The 15,339-nt window shown below is 40.6% G+C and overlaps 1 protein-coding gene across 4 annotated transcripts in view; it reads right to left on the reverse strand.

Moving 5' to 3' along the window:
• Positions 1-11,472, reverse strand: part of LOC122883304 — a 40,392-nt gene extending 28,920 nt beyond the window's left edge. For 2 of the 4 annotated variants that reach the window (XM_044211775.1, XM_044211774.1), the window contains exon 1: positions 11,361-11,396. In XM_044211775.1, coding sequence (XP_044067710.1) covers positions 11,361-11,381 — 21 coding nt within the window. In that variant the 5' untranslated portion in view covers positions 11,382-11,396. Of the gene's footprint in view, positions 1-10,383; positions 10,765-11,360 lie in introns of those variants that run through there. The other 2 variants (XM_044211777.1, XM_044211779.1) reach the window with 2 other exon arrangements.
• Between the last annotated feature and the right edge of the window lie 3,867 nt (positions 11,473-15,339).

Genomic DNA, 15,339 nt, shown 5'->3' on the forward strand with positions numbered 1-15,339 from the left:
TTCCCTCTCTCTGACTATCCTTCATATCACCACAGATGGAGCGGAGACAGGAGAGAGAGCTCTGTGGGTTGCTTCTCAATGGAGTATGCAGGCTCCTCTCTAGGTGAGTCATGCCGCCTTTCTTTACACTTCTTGTCCAAGGCCACCTACCTTACACCTCCACTCTAGCACAGCCACTGCCAAGTTACTACGCCTGCTCATCCATTATACTACTCACAGCCTCTGACTCTGTAGAAAAGTCACAGATGACTAATACGATCCAGCTGAAATGCCTGCTGCTGCACTGAACTGATATGTGGTGTTTAAAGCTGAAAGCCATAATTAATATTAGTTAGAATATTATTTTATGTTATTTGCCTGGCTGAGTGATGTTAGATTTTAAGAATGGCATACTTACTGTGGTTGGACTGACTGTCAATGTGATGCTATTCAGTCTCATTGCTCTAGGTAGTTTGTTATAGCTCACTATTTCTGATTGACAATGCAAACAGTCTGGTTCAAAACTGTTCAAATCAGAGTCACCAAGCAGGGAAAGATGCATTTTTTGCCATTGTTGAGGTCAACAGCAAAGTGTGAGTGGGGATAAACTTTTTAGCATTTTCAATGGTTAATTCAACTAAACGGCAGGCTTCAACATAATCTTCTGCACCAGACATAAAAAACACAAAATCATAGCTGAAACAACTGGTTAATTGAAATTCAAAATCATGCTGCTTCTTTTGGTCAGGTAATGTCCAAGCTAATGTCAGCACTTAGCTGTCCATATAAATTATCTTACATTAAATTCACTAGCTATATGTCCATGCACATATAGCTATATACTTGGATTTAGGGCTGCAACTACCGATAATTTTCACATTATTGCTTAATCTGCTGATTATTATAAAACGTCACAAAAATGGCCATTATAATTTCCCACAGCCTCAGTTGACAATTTCAGATGTCTTATTTTGTCCGACCAACAGTCCAAAATCCAAAGATATTCAGTTTACTATCATGTACGAGAAAGAAAAGCATACAATCCTCACATCTAAGACGTTAGAACCAGCGGATGTTTAGCATTTTTGCTTGAAAAATTACTAAAACCATTATTTGATTATCAAAATAGTTGCTGGTTAATTTTCAGTCAATTGACTAATTGATTAATCAACTAATCGTTGCAGCCCTACTTGAAATACATTGCTATTAGCTACATGGCCTTATCTGACAACACATAAAGTTGCATGAGATCAGTTAATAGAAGGTGCAGTCCTTCAATAAAGTCATAATCTGTATATAGTGCTTGGGTATAGCTAGTTCTGCTTAGCATGTGGTTCTATTAGTAACGTGAGTTTTCTCAACAGTCTTTTGATTTCAATGAGGAAAACATAACAGGGACAACAATTATACTACATTAATATTTTACAGGCATTGCTGCTCAGTATGAAAGAAACAAATCATATCAGTAGTGATTTCGATTGGTGTTTGACCCGCTGGCCTTGCATGCTTGATGCCAGTGAGATGTTTGTGTGTGACAGTGTGAGTCGGGTTAATATAGTGCAGGGGTTCTGCTAATTGCATAAGTGCACAGTTTGGTTAATTGGGTTAGCAGAGATTCCATGACAGCTACCACGCTGACAGACCCAGCTTGCTATCGATCAGATGGGTGAATGAAGGGACAAACACAGCAGGTGCTTCGCTCTGCAAGCACATGCAAACACAATGAACAGCCCATACACACAAACGTGTCAGATTACACTGGAACTTACTGCATTGGCCCAATTCTGACAGAGGGAGGGTGGAGGTGTATAGATCCCATCAAATAAAATACAAAATGTGCTGAAAAAGATGATGGGTATTCGCAAAAATTGTAGCAAATGGCTAAATAAATATGGATTTGTGTGTGTGTGTTTCCATGAAAGAGAAGGAAAGTGTGTGAGAGAGAAAAAGACAGAGACCACTTGGGACCTCAGCTCCCTTTCATGTGGAGGTGAATACATAAATAATAAAATTAAATCATCAAAAACAACCCAAAATAGTCCCGACCCTTCTCTCAATAATATACAGACTCAACGTATCATACGTTCCACATTCTTCAAAGTTAGATTAGTTGGTCAATTTAACAATCTATGTATTAAAATGTCAAAATGATGACAAAATATATTTTTTGCGCCAGTTGCATAATAATTAAAATGACCTAGGTATAGAGATTACAGTCTTCCTGATTTGAAATGTCATTTTACAATAAAAAATAAAAAAACTAATTGTGAGTAACGTGGTTGTGTATCTTCAGGCTTTGATGTGCTGCTTGCTTCCGTAGCTACCCATTATCTGATGGTAGCTAGGTGCAATCTGCAAGGTGTCGGGGGAGCGAAGCACTAAATAAAGATATTTTCAAGGTTTTCAGACACGAAGAAATCTCAACCCCAGTTGTGTCACTTCACTTCCTTGCTTAACACAATCTGCTGCCTCCTAAAATAGCTCAGTGTTTCTCTGAAGCCAGGCTCTTGACTTAACACCAAGACAGACAGATAGGATACGTGCTGCAAAAAAGACTATGTCACTGCAAAAAACCACAACATCCACGCTGCGACAAGTACACAAACCCTCTGCAAGATCTCAATATTCATTTTGTGTGATCCTGCTATGCACTGTGTGATAGGTACACGCATAGTTTTGGCTGCTTAGGTTTCGATATGGGAAGATCACAAACCTGTGATAGTGTGCTCACATAGAGTTTATGACCTTTATTTCACTTTTGAAAACCTGAACAGTATAACCGACCTCCGAAAATGTCAAGCCAACGTCTTTGGCACTAGTCTTTGCGTAAAAAGATATTTCCACATTTTGAAATGCGCCAAAACCATAATCTGAATGGATTAACCCACTCTTGCTTATGTTTTGATTTTGCTGCAAACTATTCTTTAAAGCCGAAGGCAGCCTCTGGAGTGGAGTTCAGCTGATGTGATCTCTCTTTCCACAAGCCACTCTCATTAAGCAGCACCACTAAAAGCCAGAGGATTCTCTTACTAAACCAATCAATATAGGATCTGCCTTGCCATGGTCCCGGGAGCCCTCGACTCCACCCTTCGTTCTTCCTCCAGCTTTCACTGTCCCTACAGTCGCAGTCATTCATGGTAGGCATAAGAGTAAGGCAGATGCTACTGAGTATGTGTGTGTGTGCATCCTGTGTGTGATCCTGCACGTCCAAGACAGATACCAAATGCAGCGCTATCTCAAACCTCAGGAGGTGAAACAGGTGAAAACAGTCCTCTGAGGCAGAGCTGAGGAGTAAACCGCCTGTTAATGAATAAATAAACACACCAGTCAGCATGAATGCCCCGCTGTCCTCGCACTCTTTTGAGTGCAGAGGCTGATCTTCCTTCGCTAACACCTGTGTGACTGTCAGAGGAATCAATAAACAGCCTCTGTTGCAAAGGTGAACTCACCCACCAGCAAGCACCGTGCTTACACTGGCTGTCTGTCTCAAACAGGAGGAGACATTTACACAGACCTCACATGACACACCTCATATTCATGTTAATATCATAACTGTGTTGCCAAACATACAAATATATGCATACTGTTGATACGCAAATACAAACAGATGGCTTAGGTAGGTGTAGAAACACACTTGCACAAACGCAGCCAAACACACTCATACACACTACATTGCATCCCATTATCTATCATGTTCCTCAACTAGTCTGCTCAGTCCTAATAGTTGCCTGGCTTGATAATCAATTCATCATACAATAAGATACATTCATAAGTATACATTACCAACCACATTTTGGATAATTACTCCCATATAACAGTTGTCTATGAGAAAGTTACTTTTTTCTGTTTGTATTATTTCTTGCTCACAAGACTGTTTTCATACTACAATCTAGCTGCTGCACATGATGGCATCATTAAATTATCTCCATGTACTGATACAATACACCCATTACTAACTGCAGTTGTGTTTGCTAGCTGATGGTGTGAGTTTCAGTTGCATTATGAATACTTCATACTCATACTACTGCTCTGGCTGGTGCCACTCTGTGTCTTTCGTGTGACGCAAAGTCTGAAGAAACACACCTGTAGCCAGCAAGTCACTGGTTTGACGCTCAGCGCAAATCAGAGCATGAAAAGTGGTCTTGCAACACTCTCCCCTTCCTTAAAGGGAGAGCAGGCAATATTTTTATGTTAAAGTATGCCAATCTAACAGCATAAAACACAAAGCACAAGTGTGATAGAGAAGAGCGTCCTGTCTCTGCTAAAGAGACCCAGATGATTTGCTGTTTATGCAGATTAAACTGTTGTTAGTATTAACACTTCTCCACCCAAAAGAAGCGACAAACTCAAACTTTAAGAATAACCAAACGGTCTCCTCTTTTTTTCACCACAGATACAGAGTACCCTGCTGTACTGCAGCTGTAAGGCTTTTTCAGTGAGGCACTGAACACAACAGCAGAAAACTGAGGTCACAGTGTGTTTACAGTTCTGAAAAAGGTCACGCAAAGTCAGATTTCCTTAGGTCAATAAAAACAAAAAGATTGATTTGACATTACTTAAAATTGAGACTTTACAAATGTCTATGTGGTACATCTGTCTAAGCTAAGGAGGGGAAAAGGCAGTTGTGCTGGTCAGTCATCTCCATCTGCATGTCTTTTTTGATTTTGACGTTTTGGACAAGGGATCCACACTGAATATTATTTTGGCGGCCACAGCTACACTAAATTTGCTGTAACTCCCCTAAGTGCTTTAAAACTAGAGTGGCATACTTGCTCCAGTTTCTGCAAGTTTGTGCCTCTCATGTATTACCATTACATTTGAGTCATAGGGCTAAGCATCAGATTTTCCAATTAATAAATAAACAAAACAAAAAAAAAACCCAGACGGTCTTTACCAACATTTACCTCTGTTCTGGCATCAAAGACTCTTCTAACCATTTGGATGAAAAATATTTCGCCTATTAAAACATTTTTAAAACCTGTTTCCCAAGTTACAATAACATATTGGAAAGAAACATCAATGTACACCAACATATCTGATAATAAAGTTTTTAATAAAGAGGAGATATGTTGTCTCCAGCTACCATTTTTGTTTGGATTAGCAAAAAGAGGCACAACTTTGAACTGAGTCTTTGAGGATTTTTGGAAATAAGTGTCCACCACGGTTTTTCAAAGATTACTGGGTATTTACTTTTGGGGGAAATTGGGAGGCTTAGCCCTGTGACTGGGATGTAACGGTAATACATAAGAGGCACAAACTGGCACCTACACTTGCTGGAAGTTCAAAGAGAAGGGGCATAGGTGACAGTGACCGTGATAAATTATAACTGAAAAGCCACACACACACACATCACATCACATCACCAGAAGGCTAATAAATCAAAGAGCACAGGTAATACTTAGTATGAGTTGAGGGTTGAAGGAAAATTTCCTCAGTGGAGACTATAATTCTAAGATCAAGCTTCACTTGCTGCTAAGACCTTGAAAGGTTTTCAAACAGTCAGTTGATAGGAAGTAATGTTCCTGTGACTGCTAGAAGTATGGTTTTAGTGCAAACAAATGCACATGCAAGCAGATACACACTGTAGCAGTCCATTACAGCAGGGTCCTTTCCTTCACATCAGATTACCTGATTACTTTCTAGGTAATAAAGCACCAAAAGCTGGAACAAGCATCAGAACAGTAGCATGTTTTCACTCAGTTCACGTGGTTGGCTGCTAAATGGGAACAGAAGATGGAGTACATTATCTACATGTAATAATGGAACTGCAATATTCAGAACAAGCATATTCTGTGTGTTCTTGTATTATGATGGTACCACATTAGACCTAATGGGAGTTAACAGCACATCTATGTAAATCACTGCTTTTTCTTTACTGCTTTATTTATTGTGTTTGCTCTTGTATATAGTCGTGTTCGGGGACATTATGCTGTAATGCTGCTGAGATATGAATCAATACTTATGAATTACAGTGCTCCTACTCTAATGGCAAGCTACTGCATTGCTGTACCTAGCCTGAAATGTATTTAGTGCTTACTGAGATGACATACTAAACGACCCGTGTACAATTAATCAATTAGGAGGATTCTGTATGATTAAATGTTAAATGTATGGACTGAAAAATCAGGACATGTGACACAATAACTGAATTTTGAGATGTAATGTATTGTAGTGTGAAAAGGATTAAGGTGTAACCGGTCAATGTCATTTTTCTTTTCATGTTTATAAGAGGAGAGTAACTGAGAGCATCACCAATGTTGTACTGTACCATCATTTTCTTTATCTCTGGTTGCTATGGTGATCTTATTTTGTTTAAATGCGGTAGTACGTATGCCAATGTTCAGGTTACCATTGAAAGAACACAAAAGTAAAAAAGAAAACTATTCAAAAACTATTCTTTAAATTCATTTATCCCACTTCTGCTTGTTATCCCTTGTTGACTCATTCACACTCTTTCTTTTCTTCTCTGCCCATTTCCTTGTTTCATCCCTTGGCATCTGCAATGCCTCTTATTGCCCTATACACAGCATTAATAATTGAGAGTATTTTATGCAGACAATGAGTTTTGATGCCCTGAGCTCTTTGGTCACAGATCCATGGCACTAATGCTGGGTGGCAGGCCAGTTTGAGGCCCCGCACTCCAAGTCCAGGCTGGGGCACATCTGTCTGGCTGAATGGCCAATCTACGGCCCCCCTGATCCCCGAGCTATTATACACACAGCCGACATACACACACACATGTGCGCATACACACTTCAAGAATTCACGGACCATTTACCTTGTCATCTGTAACGCTCACATCACACTTTTGCACCTTTTACAAACAATAAAAGGTCACAGACAATGACTGACATTTTCAAAACCCTAAATAACTGTGGACCGCTGTGCCCTCTGTTCTCTCTTACCGACACTATAATTCTCACTCACAGAGACACCATCATACACTCTCTCTATATAACGTATATGGTAGTGTGTATAAGAAAAAATTACATAGTTTATAAGAGAGGATGATGGTGTGTGTGTGAGTGAGATTGAAAACATGTCTGATAGAAGTTAAAGTGTATGTAGACAATGATAGTGTGTGTGAGTATTATAACCTATAAGAAAGAGGGGATGATGTGTGTGTAAGAAAGAATGACTGTATGTGGTGGGACATATTAAGTGTTTAAGGAAGGTAGTTTCGTTGAATAGGAAGGCGGTTTAAATGCTCAGTTTCTGATTGGCTTATAGCCTTTGTGAAATAACCTTCACCTACGAAGTGCCATTTCTAGCAATGCTTAGGCTTCAAGGAGAATTTAAATCGAGCCACAAAGCATTTAAGGAAAACTTAAAGTTAAAAAAATGTTTTCAGCACAATAGCAAGGTCACCAGCACCATGATTTGTCTGATTATTTACCTTTACCTTCATGGTTTTAAGGGTTGTAAGCCAACCAGGAACTGAAAGTGCAAAAATATTTACATTCCAACCAAACTCTCTCTCGCACACAGCTATTCTAAGTAGCATATACTGTCATTTTCTCTTAGATACAGTATACAATCATTCTATATTACACACACTACTATTCTCAATCACACGCAGTATACTATCATTTTCTCTTGCAGGACAGTCTTACGGTATGCCTTGCTTTATTCAGGCAATTTTGCCCACTGCTTGTGCAGTCCCTGTTTACTCGCCCAAAACAACAAGTGTAGCGGCTGTACATTTGCTAGCTAGCAACGTACGAGTCAACTGTGTATGTGTACGTGTGCGTGACAACTGAGAATCGGACTGACCTTAGTCTTTCTATCATTGCACTCCAGTTTCTCCTCATTTTTTTCTGTATGTTTATGAAGTAGAGTCATAATTCGGGTCTATTCACTTCTCCTTACATCTTTCCATTGATTTTGTATGCAATCGCACCACCTCTAAAATTGTTTAGAGTACAATATGACTTTAAGAGTATAGTTGAATGTGACAGAGAGAATAGTACCGTGTGTAGGACATTGTGATGGTGTGTGTAAGAGATTATAGGCTATTTACACTCAGTGGCCACTTTATTGTTGGAAATATGTAAATTCAATTAATATGTTTATTACTAAAGTCATAGTGAAAGGTGATGTTGTACTGACCCACATTATATTGAGTTGAGGGATGTTTCTAATTTTTTGTCCTCCCTATTTACATACATGAAGGGGGCAGAATATTAGAAACACCTCCCAATATAATGCTGTCCAGTACAGCAACAGCATCACTAATTATGACCTCAGTGGTAAAACATATAATTTAATTAACACCTCTATGACAGTGTCAGAAAAACTGAACATTACAGGCATCATAAAAGTAGACATAGCAGAAGAGTTGTATTGGATTGCATTAGATTGTACGGGTGTGCCTAATAAAGTTGCAACTGAGTGTAAGTAGATTATGATAGTGAGCACGAGAAATCATGACTGTGGATGTAAGAAGATATGCTAGTGTGTATGGGAAAGTATAGTGATGCTGTGTGTGAGAGCAGGTATGATTTATGACCTAACCAGCCACTCATGAATATTACTCTGTAGGCACAAGTCTGCATGCGTGTTTATGAAAGAGAGATTATATGTTGCATATGTGAATGCATGTATGTGCAGGAGACGAAAGGGAGATAGATAGAGCACTGAAGCCGAGGTGCAGGTGTGCAAGTGAACCAGATGGAGTGTGTTTATTTCTATGAGATGAAGGTGGGAAGGGATGATGGGATGGAGGGTGGATGAGAGTGGAGGGAGGAGGGAGGTAGGAGGAAGGAGCGCCCCAGTCCTGTCGCCTTGGGTGCATCAGCAGCAGGAATTGTTCTCTGCCCTGTGGGGGCCATCTGACTGTTCTGTCACCCTCCACAGAAGGCTGACTCTGCCTTAAAGTGCTCGGCCCCACGCCTGCAGTTCGACATGCTTGATGTTTAATACATACACAGGGAGAATATTGAGAACGCCTCAGGAGAAATGCAGTACACAGGCTGTAAGGGAGAGAGTTTTTTTGTCAATTTGTAGAACAACCAAGAATAGAGGAGCTCCTGTGCAAAGTGTGCGTGGGCAGGCTGTGAACATAATTGCACGGAATTCGAACCAGAGCTGGAGCTCCATCGCAAATTTGAAATATACGAGATCCAAGAGTTAAGCACCTCTCAACAAAACGCACTTGTTAGTGAGTGGGGGACAGCTTCATACTGGTGATTGTGTAATGCACTGACTTATCTGTGCCAGCCAGGAAATATACATCACATTCATACGTGATGTTTCAGTCAAAATAACAGTTGTGAACTAATCACGAAAGCTGAAATGCAGTGTGCTCTTGTATTTCTGCAATCAGCACGAGTGTGGTGTAATTCAGGGCATCACTCCTCAATAAGGCAGGAGAACAGGCGTCAGGGGTGACCCTCCTGCTTAAGTCAACACAATGAGTGTAATGAAGTGAGATACACACACACACACACACACAGCCACACTGAAGATGGGAACCCTTGCTGCATAGTAAGTGGATTTCATTCATCTTCATGCACTGAGCCTGCTGTAGAAGTTCTACTCACACCCACACATTCAGCAGCACAGCAAGCATTCCACTCCTTAGCTGATTACAGGTGAGAACATCTTTACAGACTGATTTAGATATATAGTTGTGGCAAGGATTAATACAGCTTTCTCTCACTTAGCGATTACAGCATTTCAAGGTAGACAGTCTTAATTTGAGCCAATCATGCATCTTAATATTTCACATTGTATTTTGGTAAAAAAAAAAAAATCCTCAATGTCACCGCTCAATGGTGAAAATTAAACATTGATATTAAAAGCCACTGTTTCTGTCCGTGTCTCCTCTTGTGCACCTAACAGTCTATGAGTACATCACTTCTGAGTCCATAATTAATCAACCCTGCTGTGTAAGTAGGACTGGTGCCTTTCTCTTATCATCACGTACAGCAATCCACGCCCTCCGGGGCATCAGCGGATTAGTGATGAGTGCATGTGATAGGAGAGCCCCTCACAAAGGCTTTATTAATTAGCCTTGCACCGACACTGTGGCCGCAGTGTGCAACACATGTTCACTCTAATCAAAACTTTAAAGGGACACGCTCGACCTCCCAATCACCCACTGTAGTGCACTGCATGATATCAAACCTTGATGCGCGCATGCATTAAGTTAACGGGTGTGTGCAGGGGGGAAAGTGCACCATTTCCAAATTAGCAAGGCAACTTTCACACATCGCTGACCAACCGGCTGTGCTGCACTTTACTAAGAAGCCTATGAATGATTGATCAGACAGGTGGGATAGAGTAGGGAATCATTCAGATGCGATAAAGAGGAACAGGCACGCTGAACGGTCCAAAACTGTCCAGATGTCCCCAAAGTGGAACCAACATGAAAGAGACAGAGATGGGATGTATTGTACTCACTCGTCCCCCGGTGCGTTAGAGGAGCATCCCGGTCTCTCAGGGCCAGCTCTTCAAATGAGTTCTCCTGGGACAGCGAGCCTTGATCCTCACTATCATTCTTTGCAAAGCTCCAGCCTCCTTACAGCCTCACCTTACTCTTCCTCTTTGACATCACATGAAAAAACGGCTGCATGCCACATGAAATTCGCCTTTAATTGTTGTTTCAGGGTTACAGTCGTCCGTCTCTCTGTATTTAGAGCAGAAGTGACAGCAGCAGATTCCTATTTGAGGGGATGCTGACGCGCAACCGGAGGGGCTCGCCTCCTGCCTTTCTCATCTGGCTCCATCAGCTCTCGGTTAGACAGCACCATGTGACTGAAACCATTGTTAAGCCAGACAGAATAACAAATTTGGTTTCCGGTGGGAGCTTTCAAAATAAAACATGCATTAACAAATTATAGGGAAGATTATTCATGCTTGGCTAAAAAGTCTGGGAAAAATAAAATAAAGAGTTAGACCTCAATAACAGCAAGCTAAAAAAAAAATAAAATCAGGCATAACCCAAAAACAGCAAGTGAGGCAATACGTAAAAACGTAAACATTTTCTATAAAGTATTATTTGCATTTAATTAATTCCTACATGTGTAAAGTGTGCTGTAACATACCAATGACAAGACAAAGGCTATGATATGGATGAAATTATTACAAAATAAATAGCATGTGTTAATAATGTGTTCTGATATTGATATATTTAACAGAATTTATATGTATGTAAAAACTACATAAAATAAAATTTTCAAAGCAATGAAGTGCTTCAGTTAGCTAGTGTTCTCAGTAACTGCTAACGCAAGCTAACTGTAAGCTAACGTTACCCATCCAGTATGAAACAGCGAGTTGAAGTTAAAATAGCCACCAATGAAGAAAGTCAAACATGTAGCAGCCAACAAGAACCAGACATATATCTTAAGTTTTAGTATACTAAACCAGGGCTAAAATACCTGTGAAAATTGGACGGACATTAAACAGTTCCTGAGGAAAAAGGACCCCTAAGGTGTGCCCCTGTTGATCTGTTTCTGATAGCTTTAAATATGTTTAAGTTAGCCTTAGTTATTTGCCAACTTGTTAGCCACAATAGTTAATGCCAGATGTCTTTATTTGAGTCTTTATCCCCTCTAAAAAAATCCTTTAATATAGAGACTTTTTTTTAAAATTGCATATTACTATTTACAGCCTGTTTCTGTTACGGACAGAACAACCGGAGACAAAGGTGAGGAGACTGAGAGAGTTTATTATTACAAGGAGGTAATATGGAATGGATATGAGTGGAAATGATACCGTCCCTTATTTCGCTGACGGTAGAAGGGTTTGGGAACTGGAGCGACACACACAGGAGACTGAAGACAGACGGGAGCCGGAGCTGGAGCGACACACTCAGCAGACCGGAGATTACTGGAGTCGGGATTCGGTGATCGGGGTTCAAAGTGGCGATAGCCTTGACGTAAAGTCGTGGATGAGTCCGTGGAGTGTTCGAAGGTAGGTAGCATAGCTCTGTCCTTCATATGAACGAGACCGGACACTGACTGAGGTGAGGAGTTGTAATTTATAGAGGGGTAGAGTGGCTGATGACGTTCAGGTGTGTGATGGGTGACAGGTGCTGGGAATCAATATGCAGGTGAGGGAGTGCAGAGTGAAGGGGAGTGGTTGGAGAGAACATGACAGACTGTGACAGTTTCACATATCAGACCATTAAGCTAGAGAAATGTGCTAATATACTGGCTATTTTTCGGCCCATTTAAATACCACACAAAGAGAGTGTGTAACCCTGCAGACTGTATATAAAAAACATGGCCAACCAAAGCATTTTTCATTTACATAAAGTTGAATCTGGGCTACTGCAAATCTGGGGCGTCCAGCGCAACTCGCCGCCTGTGGAAAACTCCCGATAAACGTTTAAACAAACCATTGTCGATCTAAAATGAAGACAGCTTCAGCAACTGCATGGCTTATTTTTAGCTTAAAATATTTTCAGAAACACATTTCGGTTAACCATTTTCGTAATATAAGAGAAAGTTTCCAAACGAGCCGCTACGTTGGTCCGGTTTGAAATCCGGGAGCAGACAGCCCACGAGTGAAAGCGTTCGTCCAATCAGGTGCAGCCAGGAAGTGTTTCCTGTTGCGTCTCAGGGTTTGTCAATCATCTACCTATATATCCATATCCATCCAAGTACCTTAGCAAGTGACTGTGTACTGTATATGTGTTTAGGTTAGGCTATTCTATTAATATGTATTTCATCAATAAAAAAGCCTAAAGAAGAAAGCCTTTCACAAAATGCATTTTCATAGTTGTACAACAGGTTACATTTGTAGTAAAAGAGCTTCCAACTAATGATTTGCTTTTATTTTGAAGGAAACCTATCTAATTTCCTGTGTTTTTCCAGCATGTGTCTGACTTGATGCACCTGTGAAGACACCCATTCAATTAAAACCGACCTCCCAGACGAGTGCCTCCAAGCGGCCAGTGTTAGAATAACATCAACTGTTCAAAAATGATTCCGGGGACCAGTATTTCTTCACCAAAGCATAATCCCATTATGAATTATTTACATGCTCCTCATAATAGCATCTGTATTTATTCTTCATTGAGTCTGGAACTTTCTTCATGGCAAAATAGGGAAGAAAAATCAGATGAGACTCTGCCACCAAGGACACATGCATAATCTTAAACTTTTATGAGCATGGGCTCATAAAAGAAAAGCATTCATGTGCTTGCGGGATGGCCAGTGATGGCTGTAATTTGCAGCTATGTAGGGTAGTTTGTGTTGATAAATGTCCTGTAGAGCTGTATGGAGCAGCTCATTTTGCTGATTTAAGGTTAGGCTATGATGTATTATTTGCCACAGTATGTGTTCGTTGCACCAATGCAAAATATTGTGTGTTGTTTCTGTTAACCACAGCAGCTCCCCAGGTGACGTAGAGTATTTCAGCCTGAATAATGGCATCTTTTGTAAGCCTGTGGTATAAGAAAACTACTGTTTCACTACAGTAACTTGGATAAATCAAGTCATTCAGGCTGCTGTAAGTGTAAGAAAGGATACAATCTATGTTGCTCTCATGTCTCCGTCAGCCTCACAAATGAGGAATTGGCTGTTAGATAATAGTGAAACAGACTTTTTTTGAGAGTGTCTGCATGAGGAATTTTCACTGGGGGTGTTTGAGCGCCAAACGTGTGACAAGAGAAACAGAGAAGGAAAAAGAGAAACAGAGAGAAAGAAAGAGGGAGTGGGAACTAGAAGCGACAGTCTTCCCTCTTTCAAAGAGAGAAAAGCCTTGTCCTTTTGAGGTCTTTTTTCTATTGTTGTCCACTACGAGCCAGACTCTTGGGTCTCCTCGACAATGCAGGTCTCCTCAGAGCAGCACACCACTCGCTGTCCTGTCACTTCACATTAGTGTCTTTGTGGAGAACAGCAGCCCCTGAGGGCTTGGACACGCTTGCCATGAAAGAAGTGTTCTGGACACACACACACACACACACACACACAGAGTGAGTCAATAAGGAGGTGTTGGGCAAAATGGAGCAAAATGGGAACACAAGGAGAACCTCCATCAAGGCTTCTAATAGAACTATAACAGTGACCTTATTTCAGCCTTGGCTCTCCTCTCTCAGTCTCACTCTCTCCCACCCACCAACACACACACACACACACACACACACACACACACTTTTTATGAGACATTTTTATGGCACACATTCAGAAAACATGTTCTCATAAGAAATGCAGTTGTGAATGAGTGAGCTTCATGCTTGCAATAAGTGCAGGACAGTCACTAATGCATTCTACTAGAAGCTCTTGCACTCACTGGCTTGATGTGTAACAGTAAAACATGACAGCCATTACAAACAAATTGGTTAATGCCGCTGACTACACACAAAAAAATTGTTCCGACATTTAATGACAGGTTAAATTGGCCATTGGTGTGTTTACAGAACTTTATCCTATGAATTGTAGCTAAGAATAAAATGTGTCCAAAGACAGCAAATAGGTCTATAATATCCTGAATCTGGTGTGAAATATGTGTAGAATGATGAACAAGACATCTAGAATTTTTCCAATTGAGGTCTTACTGTAGCCATAGAAACACTCTGGATTTGAATATTTCACACAGCATCATTGTTCAAACAAGCAGAATGAAAGGTTAAGCATGAACGTTCTTGCATGACCTTGAAAACTGCTAAAATTCCAACTCAAGGTCCACTTACTAGCTTTCCATAGAGCTTTTAACCGTATTCCACTGCCTTTCTCATCACTGTTGACCTGCAAGATCTGTAGCTGTTATGATTTTATCCATTGCATTATAAGAACTTCTCATCCTTGTTGGTTTACAGGTAGCAAGTGGACATTGAGTAGACAATTGAGCAAACTCCATCTGCTGATGAAGAAAGCTAGGAAAAAGCTAGGAAGTGGATCTTGACTTGGGATTGTTTTGTCAAAAAGACTATAGCCTATATATGGTACTCTCATAAAACATGGCTAAACTACAGTCTGTAGCTTTAACAGAGATCTACCAGTATTCAAAAGTTTTCATATGCACAGTCACAGACCCACATGCACAACGTGTAAGCTACTCAGCAGGATGCACCACGTAATTGTGCACATATTACATGACACAATAAAGTATGTGCCTAAGAATGCTTATCTGAGACAAGAAAATATGACTAGAACAAAAGTACTGGAGCATAGACAAACTATCAATCAGCAATAGACTTAAACCTAGAGAAAACAGATGCAGGTGGGGGGTGATGCTCAAGCTACTTCAAATTGATCACGATGCTTGTTTTTCTTTAAGGTTTTGAGCTCTCATGATGAAAGAAAAGCCCAATTCGTGCCTGCTCGCCAGCTTCCATAAATACCCCGAGGTTATTTTTGGCGATGGGGGGGAGGAACTCCTCCCGGGCCCGGCTGGACGCAGGTGGGCAGG

This window comes from Siniperca chuatsi, linkage group LG10 (assembly GCF_020085105.1).
Source record: "Siniperca chuatsi isolate FFG_IHB_CAS linkage group LG10, ASM2008510v1, whole genome shotgun sequence".
Lineage (NCBI taxonomy): Eukaryota > Metazoa > Chordata > Actinopteri > Centrarchiformes > Sinipercidae > Siniperca > Siniperca chuatsi.